Below are 12,725 nucleotides of genomic sequence, written 5' to 3'. Positions count from 1 at the left end.
ATGGCACGCTGGCACATCCTGGGCTTGGCCCTGTGCTCCTACATCGGGGTAGCCTGGGCTGCCACCGTAAGTACCAAGGCTGGGTTTGCAGCCTAAGGCTGAAGGTTTTCTCCTTCTGCCATTTGTCTTTGGGACTGGGGGACTTGCTGCTGCCGGGCTGCTCCAGAGGGCACTGCAGGACACCTGCCCAGGCACAGCTCCAGTGGCACCCAGGGGCTTTGCACAAGGGACCAAGGGCACGGATGGGGAGGGCGGGATGTGAATGTGTGGCAATGTGGGAAGGCAGAGTAATGAAGGACAGAGCAATGGATTTTCTCTCCTCCATGGTACCGCCTGTAGCTGGGTGTGGTGCTCACCGAGGGAGGATTTGTGGAAGGTGAGAGTAAGAAGCTGGGACTCTTTGAGGGCTACGTTGACATCTTCAGAGGGATTCCCTTTGCTGCCCCACCAAAGAGACTGGAAGACCCTGAACCTCATCCTGGCTGGGATGGTAAGGTCCAACTTTTGAATGCCTTTCTTTTGGCTTGCTTCTTGCTTCGCACTCTTTGATCTAGTACATGTGGGAAATGCTACAACATATTGCTCGTGGTCACAGTGGCAGGGGAGGCTTTGCTGCCACTGCACCGGAATCAGAGAGTAAAGGATGGGTGAGCAAACACCTTGCAAGCAGAGAATGGAGCTGTTGCCCTTAACTGGTCTTTCCTCTTTCCTTTCAGGCACTCTGAAGACAACAGAATTCCAGAAACGCTGCGTGCAGATGACGCTGACACAGACTGATATCCGTGGGAGCGAGGACTGTCTCTACCTGAACATCTGGATCCCTCAGGGGAGGAAACAGAGTATGTGCTTGGCAGGGACCTGGGGGATGGACTTCCCCACCTGCCTTGTCTCTGCTGGAGCCTCTCTCAGCAGTTGTGTTCTAAGTGGGCAGGTGCTGAGCAGTGATTTTCAGGGGGAGAGGTGGGATCTGTGTCAGACACTGTCCCTCACCTTCAGCCTGTTGGGTGGGCCAGCATCTTGAGCAGAGTAAGGATTTTCTTTCAGAGCATCAAGTCAGCTCCTGCCCAGGGCAGGTGGAACGATGTTAAGGCAGGGGATGAGGGGAAGGAGGGCAGCAGGCTGCAGCTCAGTGGGGGCTCACTCTGCTCCTGTTCCTCTCCTGCCAGTCTCGACCAAGCTGCCTGTGATGGTTTATATCTACGGCGGCGCCTTCCTGGTCGGCGGCAGCCAGGGAGCCAATTTCCTGGACAACTACCTGTACGATGGGGAGGAGATCGCCGTGCGGGGCAACGTCATCGTGGTGACCATCAACTACCGCCTGGGGCCGCTGGGCTTCCTGAGCACGGGCGACGAAAACCTGCCAGGTACCACAGCTGATGCCGCCCTGGGGCGCTGTCCCGGGTGCCGGGCAGGGACAGCTCGGCTGTGTCGCTGCTCACTGCTGGCTGATGTCTGTCCCTCAGGGAACTACGGCCTAAAGGACCAGCACATGGCCATTGCCTGGGTGAAGAGGAACATCAAGGCCTTTGGGGGTGACCCAGACAACATCACCATCTTTGGGGAATCGGCTGGTGCCACCAGCGTCTCCCTGCAGGTGAATTATCCTCGTTGGTTGTGAGCAGAGCCCCTTCTCTGGCGATGGGAGAGAGGGAGCCCTTGGCACTTGTCTGCTTTCCTCCCTTTGCCTCATTACCGTGTTGTGCTGGCCAGGTCAGCAATGGTCAGCCTCAGTGCTTTGTAGCTGCTCCTCCTTCTTCAGCTTCATCAATCCCACCCCTGTAGCCACATCTCCTGTGGGGAAACAGCCTTTACTTTCCATGTCTCTTCTCCTCTGGTTCTCTTAAAATCTCACCTTTGAACTTTTCCTAGTGAGACTGTTAAACATCACAAGACTTGGCAGCTTTCCCAGGGACAGGTGCACAACCCACATGGCTGTCCACCTGGTTTGGCAGGCCATGGTGTTCTCAGGAGTCTGTACCCAAAGCCCTCTTGTTTCCATTTTGCTCTCCAGACGCTGTCCCCAAAGAACAAGGGCCTGTTCAAGAGAGCCATCAGCCAGAGCGGTGTCGGGGTCTGCAGCTGGGCCATCCAGAGGGACCCGCTCCTCTGGGCCAAAAAGGTAACGTGCAAGTCATGCCTGAAGGACAATAAAAACCATAAAAGTTTTCCCCTAGAGGACAGCACGTCTCAGAAGGGATTGGCCAGGAGCTGTGCCCAACAGGGCTGTGAAAAGTCTTTGCTTTGAGATTAAAACCAACTCACAGCTCTGCCTCTATGAGAATAACCCCTTGGCTTTGGGTGATAACCGTAGGATGTTTCTCTCTCACTTCTCCTGCAGCTTGGAGAAAAGGTGGGCTGCTCCACAGACAACACCACCATCTTGGCCAGCTGTCTGCGCAGCTCTGATCCCAAGGAATTGACTCTGGCCTACCACCTGCAGCTCGTCAACCTGCCCAGTAAGTGCCCCAGGCCATGATATGATCCATCAGCCACCCTGGGCTATCCAGTCTCTTGGCAGGACTCTGGGGCAATGGGCAGGAATGTTGGATCAGTGTTTGTGCCCTTCAGAAAGGGGACATTCCTGAGAGCTCTTGTAGTCACCTTTCTGTAGGCAGATGTACATTGCACGAGGTGAGCATTGCCCACCATGCAATGGCAGCAGTGGCAGAGGGATTATCCAATACCTCTGACTTGGCCTCAGGTCTCAACTGTTTCAGCTTCCTGTTCTGTGAAAGAAGCAAGAGGGATTTCAAAAAACAGTTTGTAAGCAAACAAAGATCACATCCCTGCTATTTCTATTTTTGTCACTGGGTGGAGTGAAAGAACGCTGCTTCTTTTGTTCCTGTGTGCATCCCTTGCTGAGAAGATTCTCCTGGTGCTCCTGATCACAAACCACAGCATTTAGCCTCGATCAGAACAGAGAGTGGCTAAAATACTGCTGTGCAACTGCACACTCTAGGGCTGGCTGTCCTTCCAATCAGACAGCATGGCCAGGTGCGATGAGAAGTTCAGCTCTTTCCTATCTTTAGCTGTGCTTTTTGGGAAGGGATTTGCAGGAGGAGAGGATTTGTGGATGTTACAGTTTGGTTTTTGCGTGGCAGATCTCTTACCCATCTCCTTCAACCATATCCACGAAGTTTACCCTGCATCTGGGTGACGTTCTGCCCATACTGAAGACACTGCTCAAGATGTCATTCACCTCAGCCTGTTCTTTCCTGAGCCCATTGAGTCATAGCATATGCCAGACCACACATATGTGTTTCCTCACCTCCTGACAGACTCCACTCTTGTCTCCTGCAGTGCCCCTGGTGCACACCCTCGCCCTCTCTCCTGTTGTTGATGGGGATTTCCTCCCAGACACACCAGAGAACCTCTTTGCCAACGCTGCTGACATCGACTACATCGCTGGGGTCAATGACATGGATGGGCACTTCTTTGCTGGAGTGGATTTACCTGCCATCAACCGCCCACTGGTGAAAGTCACTGCGTGAGTGACACCTGCCCTTAGGACCCTCAACAGGGACAACTTCTCTTTATGCAGCTCCCAAGCCCCGAGGAGTTAGACTTGAGCAGATGAGTCTAACTGCCTTCACAGCAGGATGTGACTCCAAGCCTGGGTGCCCAGGCCTTTGGTTGATGAGTCCAGAGCCTTCAAGAGAAAGGACCAAGCAATATCCCTGCCCTACCTGAAATAGCTGGTCAGTAATTAATGAATATCACTTGTCTTTTCAGTGATGAGGTCTACGATTTGATCAAAGGCCTCACCGTGGACAGGGGCGAGGCTGGAGCCAACGCCACCTACAACATCTACACACAGAGCTGGGGTGACAAACCCAGTCAGGAGGTGGTGAAGAAGACAGTGGTGGAGCTGATGACTGACTACATCTTCCTGATTCCCACACAGCTGGCACTGGACCTACACCTGCAGAATGCCAAGTGAGCAGCTCAGCCCTGGGGATGTTGTGGATGGAGGATGGTGAGGGTGAGAATTGGACAGGAAAGTTGAAAATTGCCTCAGGGTGTTTTCTCCTGAAACTGGCCCATGTGAGTGGATGCATGTGAAGATGTTGCAAGACTGAATCTCTGGCCCTGATGGTCTTTGGAGCGTTGGTTTGAATTTTCAGCCCTTTTTCTGCTTTCTCCTTGCTCAGCCAGTCTCTTGTATTTCCCAGTAGTGGCAAGACCTACAGCTACGTGTTCTCCGAGCCGTCCCGCATGCCTGTGTACCCCAGCTGGGTGGGGGCAGACCATGCTGATGACCTGCAGTACGTGTTTGGGAAGCCCTTTGCCACTCCCCTGGGCTACTGGCCCAGGCACAGGACTGTCTCGAAGGCCATGATTGCTTACTGGACCAATTTTGCCAGGACCGGGTGAGTGATTCCCATTCCACATTTGGGGCTTGACGCAGCCCTTCAGCCTGATGCTTTTGTCCAGTAAGTTTTAAGGATCATTCCCAGTATCAGGGTGTTTCATGTCTGTATTTCTTATTCCTGAATCCTGATGTTCACACAGAAGTTCCTATGTGAAGGTGGGATGATGCCGGTGGGGATTGAGGGGGGAGACTGTGTGTCATCAGCTCACTCCTCACAGGCAGAATTCCTGTTTCTTGACCCACTGTCAGATTCTCTCTTTCTTCTCAATTAAAGCCTCACTTGAGCTGACAGGGTTCCTGCCAAAAACCTCAGAACTGAGCATCTGTGTCTCCTTTTTCCCCAGTGATCCCAACAACGGGCATTCGGATGTGTCTGTTTCCTGGCCAGCCTACACCAGCAAGAGCAAGTACTACCTGGAGATCAACCACAAGATGAACAAGAAGTCTGTGAAGCAGGACCTGAGGTCCCGGTTTGTGACCTTCTGGAACTCAGTCTACCTGCAGCTGCCACAGGTTGCCAACATCTCCCAGGCAGAGTTAATGTTCTGAAGCTAAGGAAAAAAATCCAGCTTTTAGATAGATCATTAAATGCTTGCTTGCAACTGAGTGACTCTGTTTGTCTGTGTGTGTTTCTGTGGCAGAGTTTTGTTGCTCATGTCGAGGTCAGGCAGGATGGAACACCCTGAGAGCAGTGTGTGTTCTCCTGGCTGTGACAGTCAGTCCTGCCCAGGGTGTCCTTGCAGCAAAATTATATTTTCACCCTCTCCTTCCCATCCCTCATCTGCCACCTTTTGTGGCATTAAACATTGCCGAGACGAAGGTTTAAGTCCTTAGGAAGCAAAAGCTTGTTTCAATGAGAGTTTACACCAGACTCCTTGCACCATCAGAGATTTGTGAGGGAGCTCAGCTGAGGGTGGTTTTCCTTCACTGTCCAGGCAGCACGGAGACAAATTAACACAGGGGCGAGGTGATTCTGCATCTATCGATGGTCACTAGCTGGGCTGAGCAGCCCCAGGTCCGAGCAGGAGAGGTCGAGCCCCGAGGCCGAGCCCTCAGGCCTCGGAACCGTCGTGCGGCGGAACCTTCGTGCCGCGTTCCGCGCGGCGGCGCCGGGGCGGAGCGGCGGGGCACCGATGGCGGCGGCGCGGCAGCGGGGCCCGCGGGGCTCGGCCGTGCTGGAGCTGCCCCGCGCCCCGCGCTTGGTGTGCGTGGAGTACCCGGGGCTCGTCCGGGACGTAGGAGCCATGCTGCGGACGCTGGGAGGAGAGCAGGGGGTGTCGCGGGTGAGGGGGGGGGCCCGGCGGGTGTGGGGGCTCGGTGGGCAGAGGGCGAGACCGGGCCTGGGCAAGGGGATGGGGGCGGGAAAGGCCCAGGCCGAGCCCCACATGGGACCCTCTGTGTGAGTCGTTCCAGCCCAGCATGTCCTCAGGCAGGGCCCATGTTTGGTTTGGGGGTGATGGCGCTTTCCTGCTGTCCCCGAGCAGGAATTCAGGCGGTGTCTGATAAAATCATGGAATGGCTTTGGTTGAAAGGGACCATAAAGTTTATTCCATTCCACCCTCTTGTCATGGGCAGGGACACCTTCCACTAGACCAGCTTGCTCCAACCTGTCCTTGGACATTTGCAGGGATAGCGCAGCCAGAGCTTCTCTGGGCACCCTGTGCCAAGGCCTCCCCACCCTCCCAGGCAAGAATCCCTTCCTCATATGCAGGATAATATATTTTATTTATTTCTGATACCCAGGATGGGAGCACACCCCTGTGATGTGCTGCGGGTGTTGGTGGGGCAGGAATGATTCTCCTGAGGCCGTGTGAGGGGCACAGCCTTTGGCGTGGGGCTGGCACAGGAGTGCAGGGCTGTGTGGGTGGGATGCTGACAGGGCTGTGTCCCCTCTTTGCTGACAGATCTACGCTGACCCTGCCAAAAGGCTGGAGTTGTATTTCCGCCCCAAGGACCCCTATTGCCATCCCATGTGTGCCAACCGCTTCCCCACTTCCACCATGCTGCTCAGGGTCAGGAGGAGCACCAAGAAGCAGCAGTTGAATGCTGAGGAACAAATCCAGCCAGAAGTCCAGTTTGAGATGGAGATTCTTGGGATTGTCACCACTGTTTACAAATTTCAAGGTAACCCCTGGAGGTGTGTGCACGTGGCTTAGAGATGAGTGTATTTGATGGGAAAGGGGAGTGTTTTCCCCTAAACAGTTGAGGGCTGGAAGGAAATCAATTCCTATTCTTACAGCTTCCTTGCTGGATAAACCTTTGCATCAGCCTTTCAGACTCCTACTCCTGAAAGTTGAGTGTGAGAAATATTGCTGAATTCACAACAAACTTCACAATGTTTTAACTTTTGTTTCTGACAGGAATGTCTGACTTCCAGTACCTGGCAATGCACTCTGGCCCTGATGGCAAACAAACCTCCATGTATGACAAAGTCCTGATGCTGAAACCAGAGAAGGAAGAATTTTTCAATAAAGACTTACCTCTTTACATCCCACCACCCATTTTCTCACGTCTGGACACTCCTGTGGACTATTTTTATCGCCCAGACATACAGCACAGGTCAGTGCCTTTCCTCATGATACATCTTTCATGTGTTCCACCCTTTTAATTTTCTGCCTTGTGCTGTTTTATCGCTCTTGATTTGGCACAACAGAGGCAAAAAACCACCAGAAGCTGCCTGGCAGTGGCAACCTCAGCAAAATTCCACTTGAGGATTTGCCAGGTGAGGGGAGCTGGGGATGAGGAGATGATGACGCCTCTCCCAGCTCACTTCATACAGTGTGGGATGCAGGACACAGCTCCTGCCTGCTTCCAGAGGGCTAGAGCCAAGGGCAGGGTTTCCAAGGATTGGTGCCATGTGTTGCTGTGCCTTCCTGGTCCCAACTGGTTTTGCCAGAAGAACAATCTGGGAGATCTCCCACAAGAAACATCTTTCATTTTCTCGCTGTTGGCCTTCCAGCACTTTTTAAAGCAAAAGAAGTTTCCAGATTGAGTTGATATGTGCAGTTCCATCTTGCTTTACTCTTATCCCACTGAGTAGCTGCAGTAGCCCCAGGAGAGCAAAAGCTGAGGGAGAAGCCTTGCCACCACATTTCATGGAGATCATTCCCAGGTGCTGGAGAGTTTTCTGCCAGCCAGGGCAGAGCTCCTCTGTCAGTGTGCAAATGGATGTAGTTTAGAAATGTTGGGGTTTGTTTAAATTTTCTTTCTTCAGTGATACCATGAGAGTCTTTTATGGTATCAATGTGTGATCAAGGGAGGTTGGGCCAAAGTTAAAGCAACCCATTGCTCACCCAGCTGAGTCTCTTTTGTCTTTCCCTGTTCCTTAGGGAGGGATACAACAATCCCCAGGTGTCTGGTGAGAACCTGATTGGCCTCAGCAGGGCCCGGCGCCCACACAATGCCATCTTTGTCAACTTTGATGATGAAGAAATCCCAACTAAACCACTGGATGCTGCTGTACAGAACTGGAAGAAAGTGTGCACCAATCCTGTGGATAAAAAGGTGGAGGAAGAGCTGAGAAAGGTGTGTGCCTTACTCCTGGTCTGAGCACTGTCCTGCAGCAAGCTGGGGAGGAAAAAGTACATTTTTCCCAGAAATTCTTAGTGATTGTAAGTGGCTGATACAGGTGTGAGTAGATGCTACTGCTGTGTTCATTTCACTTCTGCAAGTCATGCTTTCAATCTGTGGCCAACTCTAAGCCTCTTTTTGTGAGCCGTGAGCTCTCACATCACCATCCAATAGCTCAAATTGAGGGCCAAAGGCCCTGATACAGATTTGAGCCCACTTGGAAAGCTGCTGTGCCTTTGGTAACCCCTTGCCCTTGTTGTGTGGTTTGTCTGTGTGTTATTTCAGCTCTTTGAGGTACGTCCCGTGTGGTCCCGGAACGCAGTGAAAGCCAACATCAGTGTCCATCCAGACAAGCTGAAGGTGCTGCTGCCATATTTGGCCTATTACATGGTGAGTGGTGCATCTGTGAGCAAGGGAGCATCACCTGGCTCTATCATGGTCCTTTACCACTTCTGAGGTCCTGCCACTAAGCACTCGAGCTTATTTTAATGTGAAGAGACAGAGGGAAGGCAATGCTTTAGAACCAAAGGTGAAGCCAAGGAGGATTCAGTGACTCTTTGCTCCATAGGTTCTAATCACCTCTGCAAGTCAGGCAGACACTCCAAGTGACTGTTCACCTGGCAGTGGTAGCAGAATTTCTCCAGACAAACACTTGGCTGTGACCTTGCAGGTTGGTTTGTAAAAGCACACAAATATTTGTGCTTTGATCCTTTGATTGCCAAGTTTCAGTGTATAAATATTGGCAAGTGAGCAAAGAGCTGGTAAAACAAATACCTTTGGGCAATGAAGGAAAATATTAGAACTTTCCAAGGACCTCTGTACTGAAGGAAAGTGCAACACTGTAGTGCTTTTTTGTAACCATCTTCCCTCATGTGTTTTCTGCAGTTAACAGGTCCTTGGAGAAGCTTATGGGTTAGGTTTGGGTATGACCCCAGGAAACACCCTGAAGCAAAGATTTATCAAGTGCTGGACTTCCGAATTCGCTGTGGAATGAAATATGGTAAAAGGGCCCAAGCCACAGAGCTGCTCTCTCTGCTTTCTGGTTAATCCTGGTAGTACTTTTCTTTTTATGCGTTTTTCCAACTCTTTTGCCATATTTCTTCTCTGATGAACATGTCACCTTTTGAGCTCCTTGCTTACTGTAGTTCTTTCTCAATCTCCTGTAATAGTTTCTTTTGTAGTATGCAATAGGTCTTTCCTCATCTGGCAGATTCTAAACTCTGACTCATGACTAAACTCCATGTGTTTCAAGCCCAAGTGGGTGTAGCAGAGCATTCTCCTCCTCACTCAGGGGAGACACCAAGCAGGAATTCTGGTGCTCACATAGCAGCTTTTACTCAAGGACCTCAGCATTTCCTGCAGGATGCTGAGGGTCTCACACTTTGCATGTGAGGTTCCCTGCTCTGATTTTGCAAAGGACGAGTTGAAGAAAAGGAGTTTCTGATGCCATCTGATAAGTCCATGACAGAGCTGGCATCCACTCATTGACATCAGATCACATTTCCAAGTTAAAGGGTTTGTTGATCTCTTCTCCTCACCCTGCTAAAGCCAGTATATCCCAAAGACCAGCCTGCCCTTCCCACACCAGTCCAGCCCTTGTGTTCCTGAGCTGGGGATATTCTGCAGAGTTCTTGCTCTCAGTTCATTACTGGATTTTGGTTTTCACCTCTAGGTTATGCTGCTACTGACATGCCTGTGAAAGCAAAACGCAGCACGTACAACTACAGCCTGCCCATCACTGTCAAGAAACAAGGTATGCTGGGCCAGAAGGGCTGCCTGGCTCTTCTGCTTCTCTGCTTGCCCCATCCTAGTCACAGGATGTGAAGGGCCTTCTTGTGTTCTAACTGAGCCAAAACTGGAGCTTGTTTTCTGGTTATAATATTGCTACTGTTAAGCCAGAGAAAAATCTGCTGGGAAGTGTTGCAGGAGCCATTGAGCCGCAATATCTGTTAGCAGGCAGGAGGGAGTTCTGCAAGCCACAGTGGGAATTCAGAATTCACTGAGATGCAGAGAATGGAGGAGTTCTCTTTTCTATGTCAAAGGAGAGTAGAAAATGTTAAAATTATGAACAAATGGACTCTGTAAAAAGCTGCCCAAGTCAGCACCTTTCCTGGCACTGTCCAGTAATATCTCTGTAGAATGAACAAAGCACATGCTCTGTGGCTGGTTGATCTGGTCTTGTTGAATCAACAGAGAGAAGTGACAGCCCAGTATGAAAGATGTCCCTAATTAGGACTCTTTGTTTTCCTTTCAGGAAGTCACACAGTCAGTGTCCACGACCTGAAACAGGGGCTGGGTTCAGCTGGTACATCTGGGGCAAAAAAGCCCCCCTCCAGCAGGTATAAGCTGAAGGTAAGCATGACTTTTTATACCAAAATCTTGAAATGTCTTAGTGAAGTAAGGATGTTTCCTGGTTTATCAGTCATCAAGGGATCAGCTGTGAGTCAGTTGATGTGCTCAGGTTTGCCTGGGAAGCTCCTACTTGGATATGGCACTATGGAGCATCACCTGAGTGTATTTTGTTACATGCTGCAAGGTGGGATTGGTGCTTTCCACCCTAATCTTAGCTGTGAGGAGCATTTTGCTTCAATTGATAAAACTGGAATTTCGTGGGCAGCGAAGTGCAAAAAAATCACCACGTCTTTATCAGGTCATGCTGCAAAGTCCAGCAGGGTGGAATAAATAAATGAGTTTTACTCTTTTTTGCTAGAATGAAGCCCATGATGCACTGCAAGGCAGTGACAGGCTGCAGACAGAGCTGCAGGTTGGAGAGGTGAAGTGTGTTCTCTGCACAGCAGTGCTGGTGTGACTGTGGCTGCAGGGACATTTTGGGGCATTCCTCATTCAGCTTTTATCTTCTGCCACGTACAGATCTATGCCTTAAAACTTGTTTCTCTTGGAAGTACCTTGTTCTTGAATCAGCTCACTGGAAATACTTTCAGTTACACCAGAGCTGTTGTGTTACACCTTAAAATGCACATGAATCCTTCCTTCTTTCCTCCTCTTAGGAATCCATCTACATTTTCCAAGAAGGAGCCTTACCCCCTTACCGACAGATGTTCTACCAACTCTGTGACTTAAATGTGGAAAGGTACTGCACTCTGACAGCTGAGTCTTAGATTTCTAAAGCCTGTTTATACCCTGTCCATGCACTCCTTTCCCCCTGAGCATGAACATCAGAGGTGTTCAGTTGCTCAATAAAAACAGAATAGTCTTTTCACACATAAACTTCCTTTCCCATCTAATTACTTGCTTAACCAACTGTGGTATTCCAGCTCAGTGAAGTGAAGTGGAAGTAAACCAATGTGTCTCATTTGAAACTCACATCTGAGTGCAGGAGATGAACATTTCCTTCCCTTTTGCTGCTCTGCAGCCTGCAGAAGATCATCCATCGAAACGATGGCACCGAGTCGGAGTGCACAGAGCGCGACGGGTGGTGCCTTGCCAAGACAAGTGATGACCTGAGGGACAGCATGTCCCTGATGATAAAGCAGATCATCAGATCCACCAGACCTGGTAAGGATGCTTTGAACATGAGGATGTTGTAGTTGGCGCTAAGGCAGAAGTGTTCCTGCATCCTCTGTGCGTTCTTTGGATGTAGCTCGTTCCAGTGTGGGAGCTGTGCAGTGGGAATGTGGGTTGGCATTAGGGATGGCTGGGAGTTAAGGTTTTCTATTTAATCTTTTCAGTATCAGCCCTTTGGCTTTTAAATGTTTTTTGCACAGTGATAATCACGATCTTATTTCTGACTGATGTATCTGTTGGTGGCATTTTACTTTTTATTGATATTACTGATTGATCAAGAAGTGAGGAAATTATTTCTTTATGATGCTGGGCCAAAGCAATAATATCCCAGTGAGTTAGGTCAGAATGAGGCAGGAGAGGAGGCACAGCACTGCAGCTCTGCTGCTGTTCTGCTCTCCTTCCTGGATGTGGAGACAGATTGCTCTGGGCTTGATCAGATTCTATTAAGTGTATTAGCTGTGCCCCTGAGGCTGCTGCCTTCCTCTCACATGTTCTGTGAACTCAACTGCAAATGCCCCCAGGGTGCACTGAGAGAGGCATCACAGTGTCTTTCCTTCTTCCCAATTTAAGCTCTTTTCTCAAATACAACAAGCAGTGAAGATGGCAAAGAACAGCTGGCATATGAGTCTGGAGAGGATGAGGATGATGAAGAGGAGGAGGAAGAAGACTTCAAGCCTTCTGATGGGAGTGAAAATGAAATGGAGACAGAAATTCTGGACTATGTGTGAACTCGGAGAGCAGTGTGGCTGCTGTGGACAGAACTGTCTCTGCTCTTGGTCCTTGAGAGCCAAGGGTTCAGCACCAGGATTTGGGAAAGCAGAGTTTGTACTAAGCTGATGCTGTTCTCTCTGCACTGGCTGCTGGTGGGCAGCATTCTGGATGTTTGGGAGCCACTGCCTGCATTTTCAGAATTGCTGGCTGAGAAACCCTCCAGGCAAGCTCAACAAGCTCCCAAAGGTGAGCCCAGACTCCAAACCAGCTGGTAACACACCAGAATATGAGTGAAGCTGTATTTCCAAATCTCACCACGTGTGGGAGTGCACTCTCTCCAGGTTGGTGGCCATGTGGAGAGTAGAAAAGGTGCCTGAGGAGATGCTGAGAGAAGCAGCAGACCTGGAGTGCTCCTGCAGCCCCCTAGGGCAGATTCTGCCTTTCTGTTTGTCCAGAGGGAATGAAAATATTGTGCCATGCCTTCAGCACTGAGGCTTGCTGGTCATCTTGGAAATAAAGCCAGCAAGAAAATACACTTTCTGTCAGT

The 12,725-nt window shown here is 50.4% G+C and overlaps 2 protein-coding genes across 2 annotated transcripts; both read left to right on the top strand.

Annotated features, from left to right (window-relative positions):
* Window positions 1-4,921, top strand: LOC310917385 (bile salt-activated lipase-like; the record flags this gene model as incomplete). Its single annotated transcript, XM_083875553.1, has 11 exons — window positions 1-66; window positions 340-490; window positions 717-839; window positions 1,167-1,364; window positions 1,464-1,594; window positions 2,012-2,119; window positions 2,339-2,456; window positions 3,301-3,487; window positions 3,733-3,936; window positions 4,173-4,370; window positions 4,717-4,921. 11 exons carry the CDS (start codon window positions 1-3, stop codon window positions 4,919-4,921), a joined length of 1,689 nt encoding a protein of 562 aa, XP_083731679.1.
* Window positions 4,922-5,412: 491 nt separating this feature from the next.
* On the top strand, window positions 5,413-12,711 carry GTF3C5 (general transcription factor IIIC subunit 5). The gene is made up of 11 exons (XM_083875837.1): window positions 5,413-5,655; window positions 6,277-6,496; window positions 6,733-6,931; window positions 7,702-7,897; window positions 8,228-8,332; window positions 8,828-8,942; window positions 9,615-9,695; window positions 10,197-10,294; window positions 10,951-11,033; window positions 11,316-11,458; window positions 12,038-12,711. Exons 1-11 carry the CDS (start codon window positions 5,506-5,508, stop codon window positions 12,193-12,195), a joined length of 1,548 nt encoding a protein of 515 aa, XP_083731963.1. The 5' UTR covers window positions 5,413-5,505; the 3' UTR covers window positions 12,196-12,711.
* The last annotated feature ends 14 nt before the right edge of the window (window positions 12,712-12,725 follow it).

The sequence above is a fragment of the Zosterops lateralis genome (genome assembly GCF_965231275.1).
Source record: "Zosterops lateralis genome assembly, chromosome: 20".
Taxonomy (NCBI): domain Eukaryota; kingdom Metazoa; phylum Chordata; class Aves; order Passeriformes; family Zosteropidae; genus Zosterops; species Zosterops lateralis.
This window is presented reverse-complemented; position numbering and strand designations above follow the sequence as displayed.

Excerpts from the sequence above, each read along its gene's own strand:
- GTF3C5 (XM_083875837.1), top strand. The coding sequence starts at position 5,506 with ATGGCGGCGGCGCGGCAGCGGGGCCCGCGGGGCTCGGCCGTGCTGGAG. Across the intron at positions 6,497-6,732 it reads CACTGTTTACAAATTTCAAG|GAATGTCTGACTTCCAGTAC; the intron begins GTAACCCCTGGA and ends TGTTTCTGACAG. Across the intron at positions 8,333-8,827 it reads CATATTTGGCCTATTACATG|TTAACAGGTCCTTGGAGAAG; the intron begins GTGAGTGGTGCA and ends TGTTTTCTGCAG.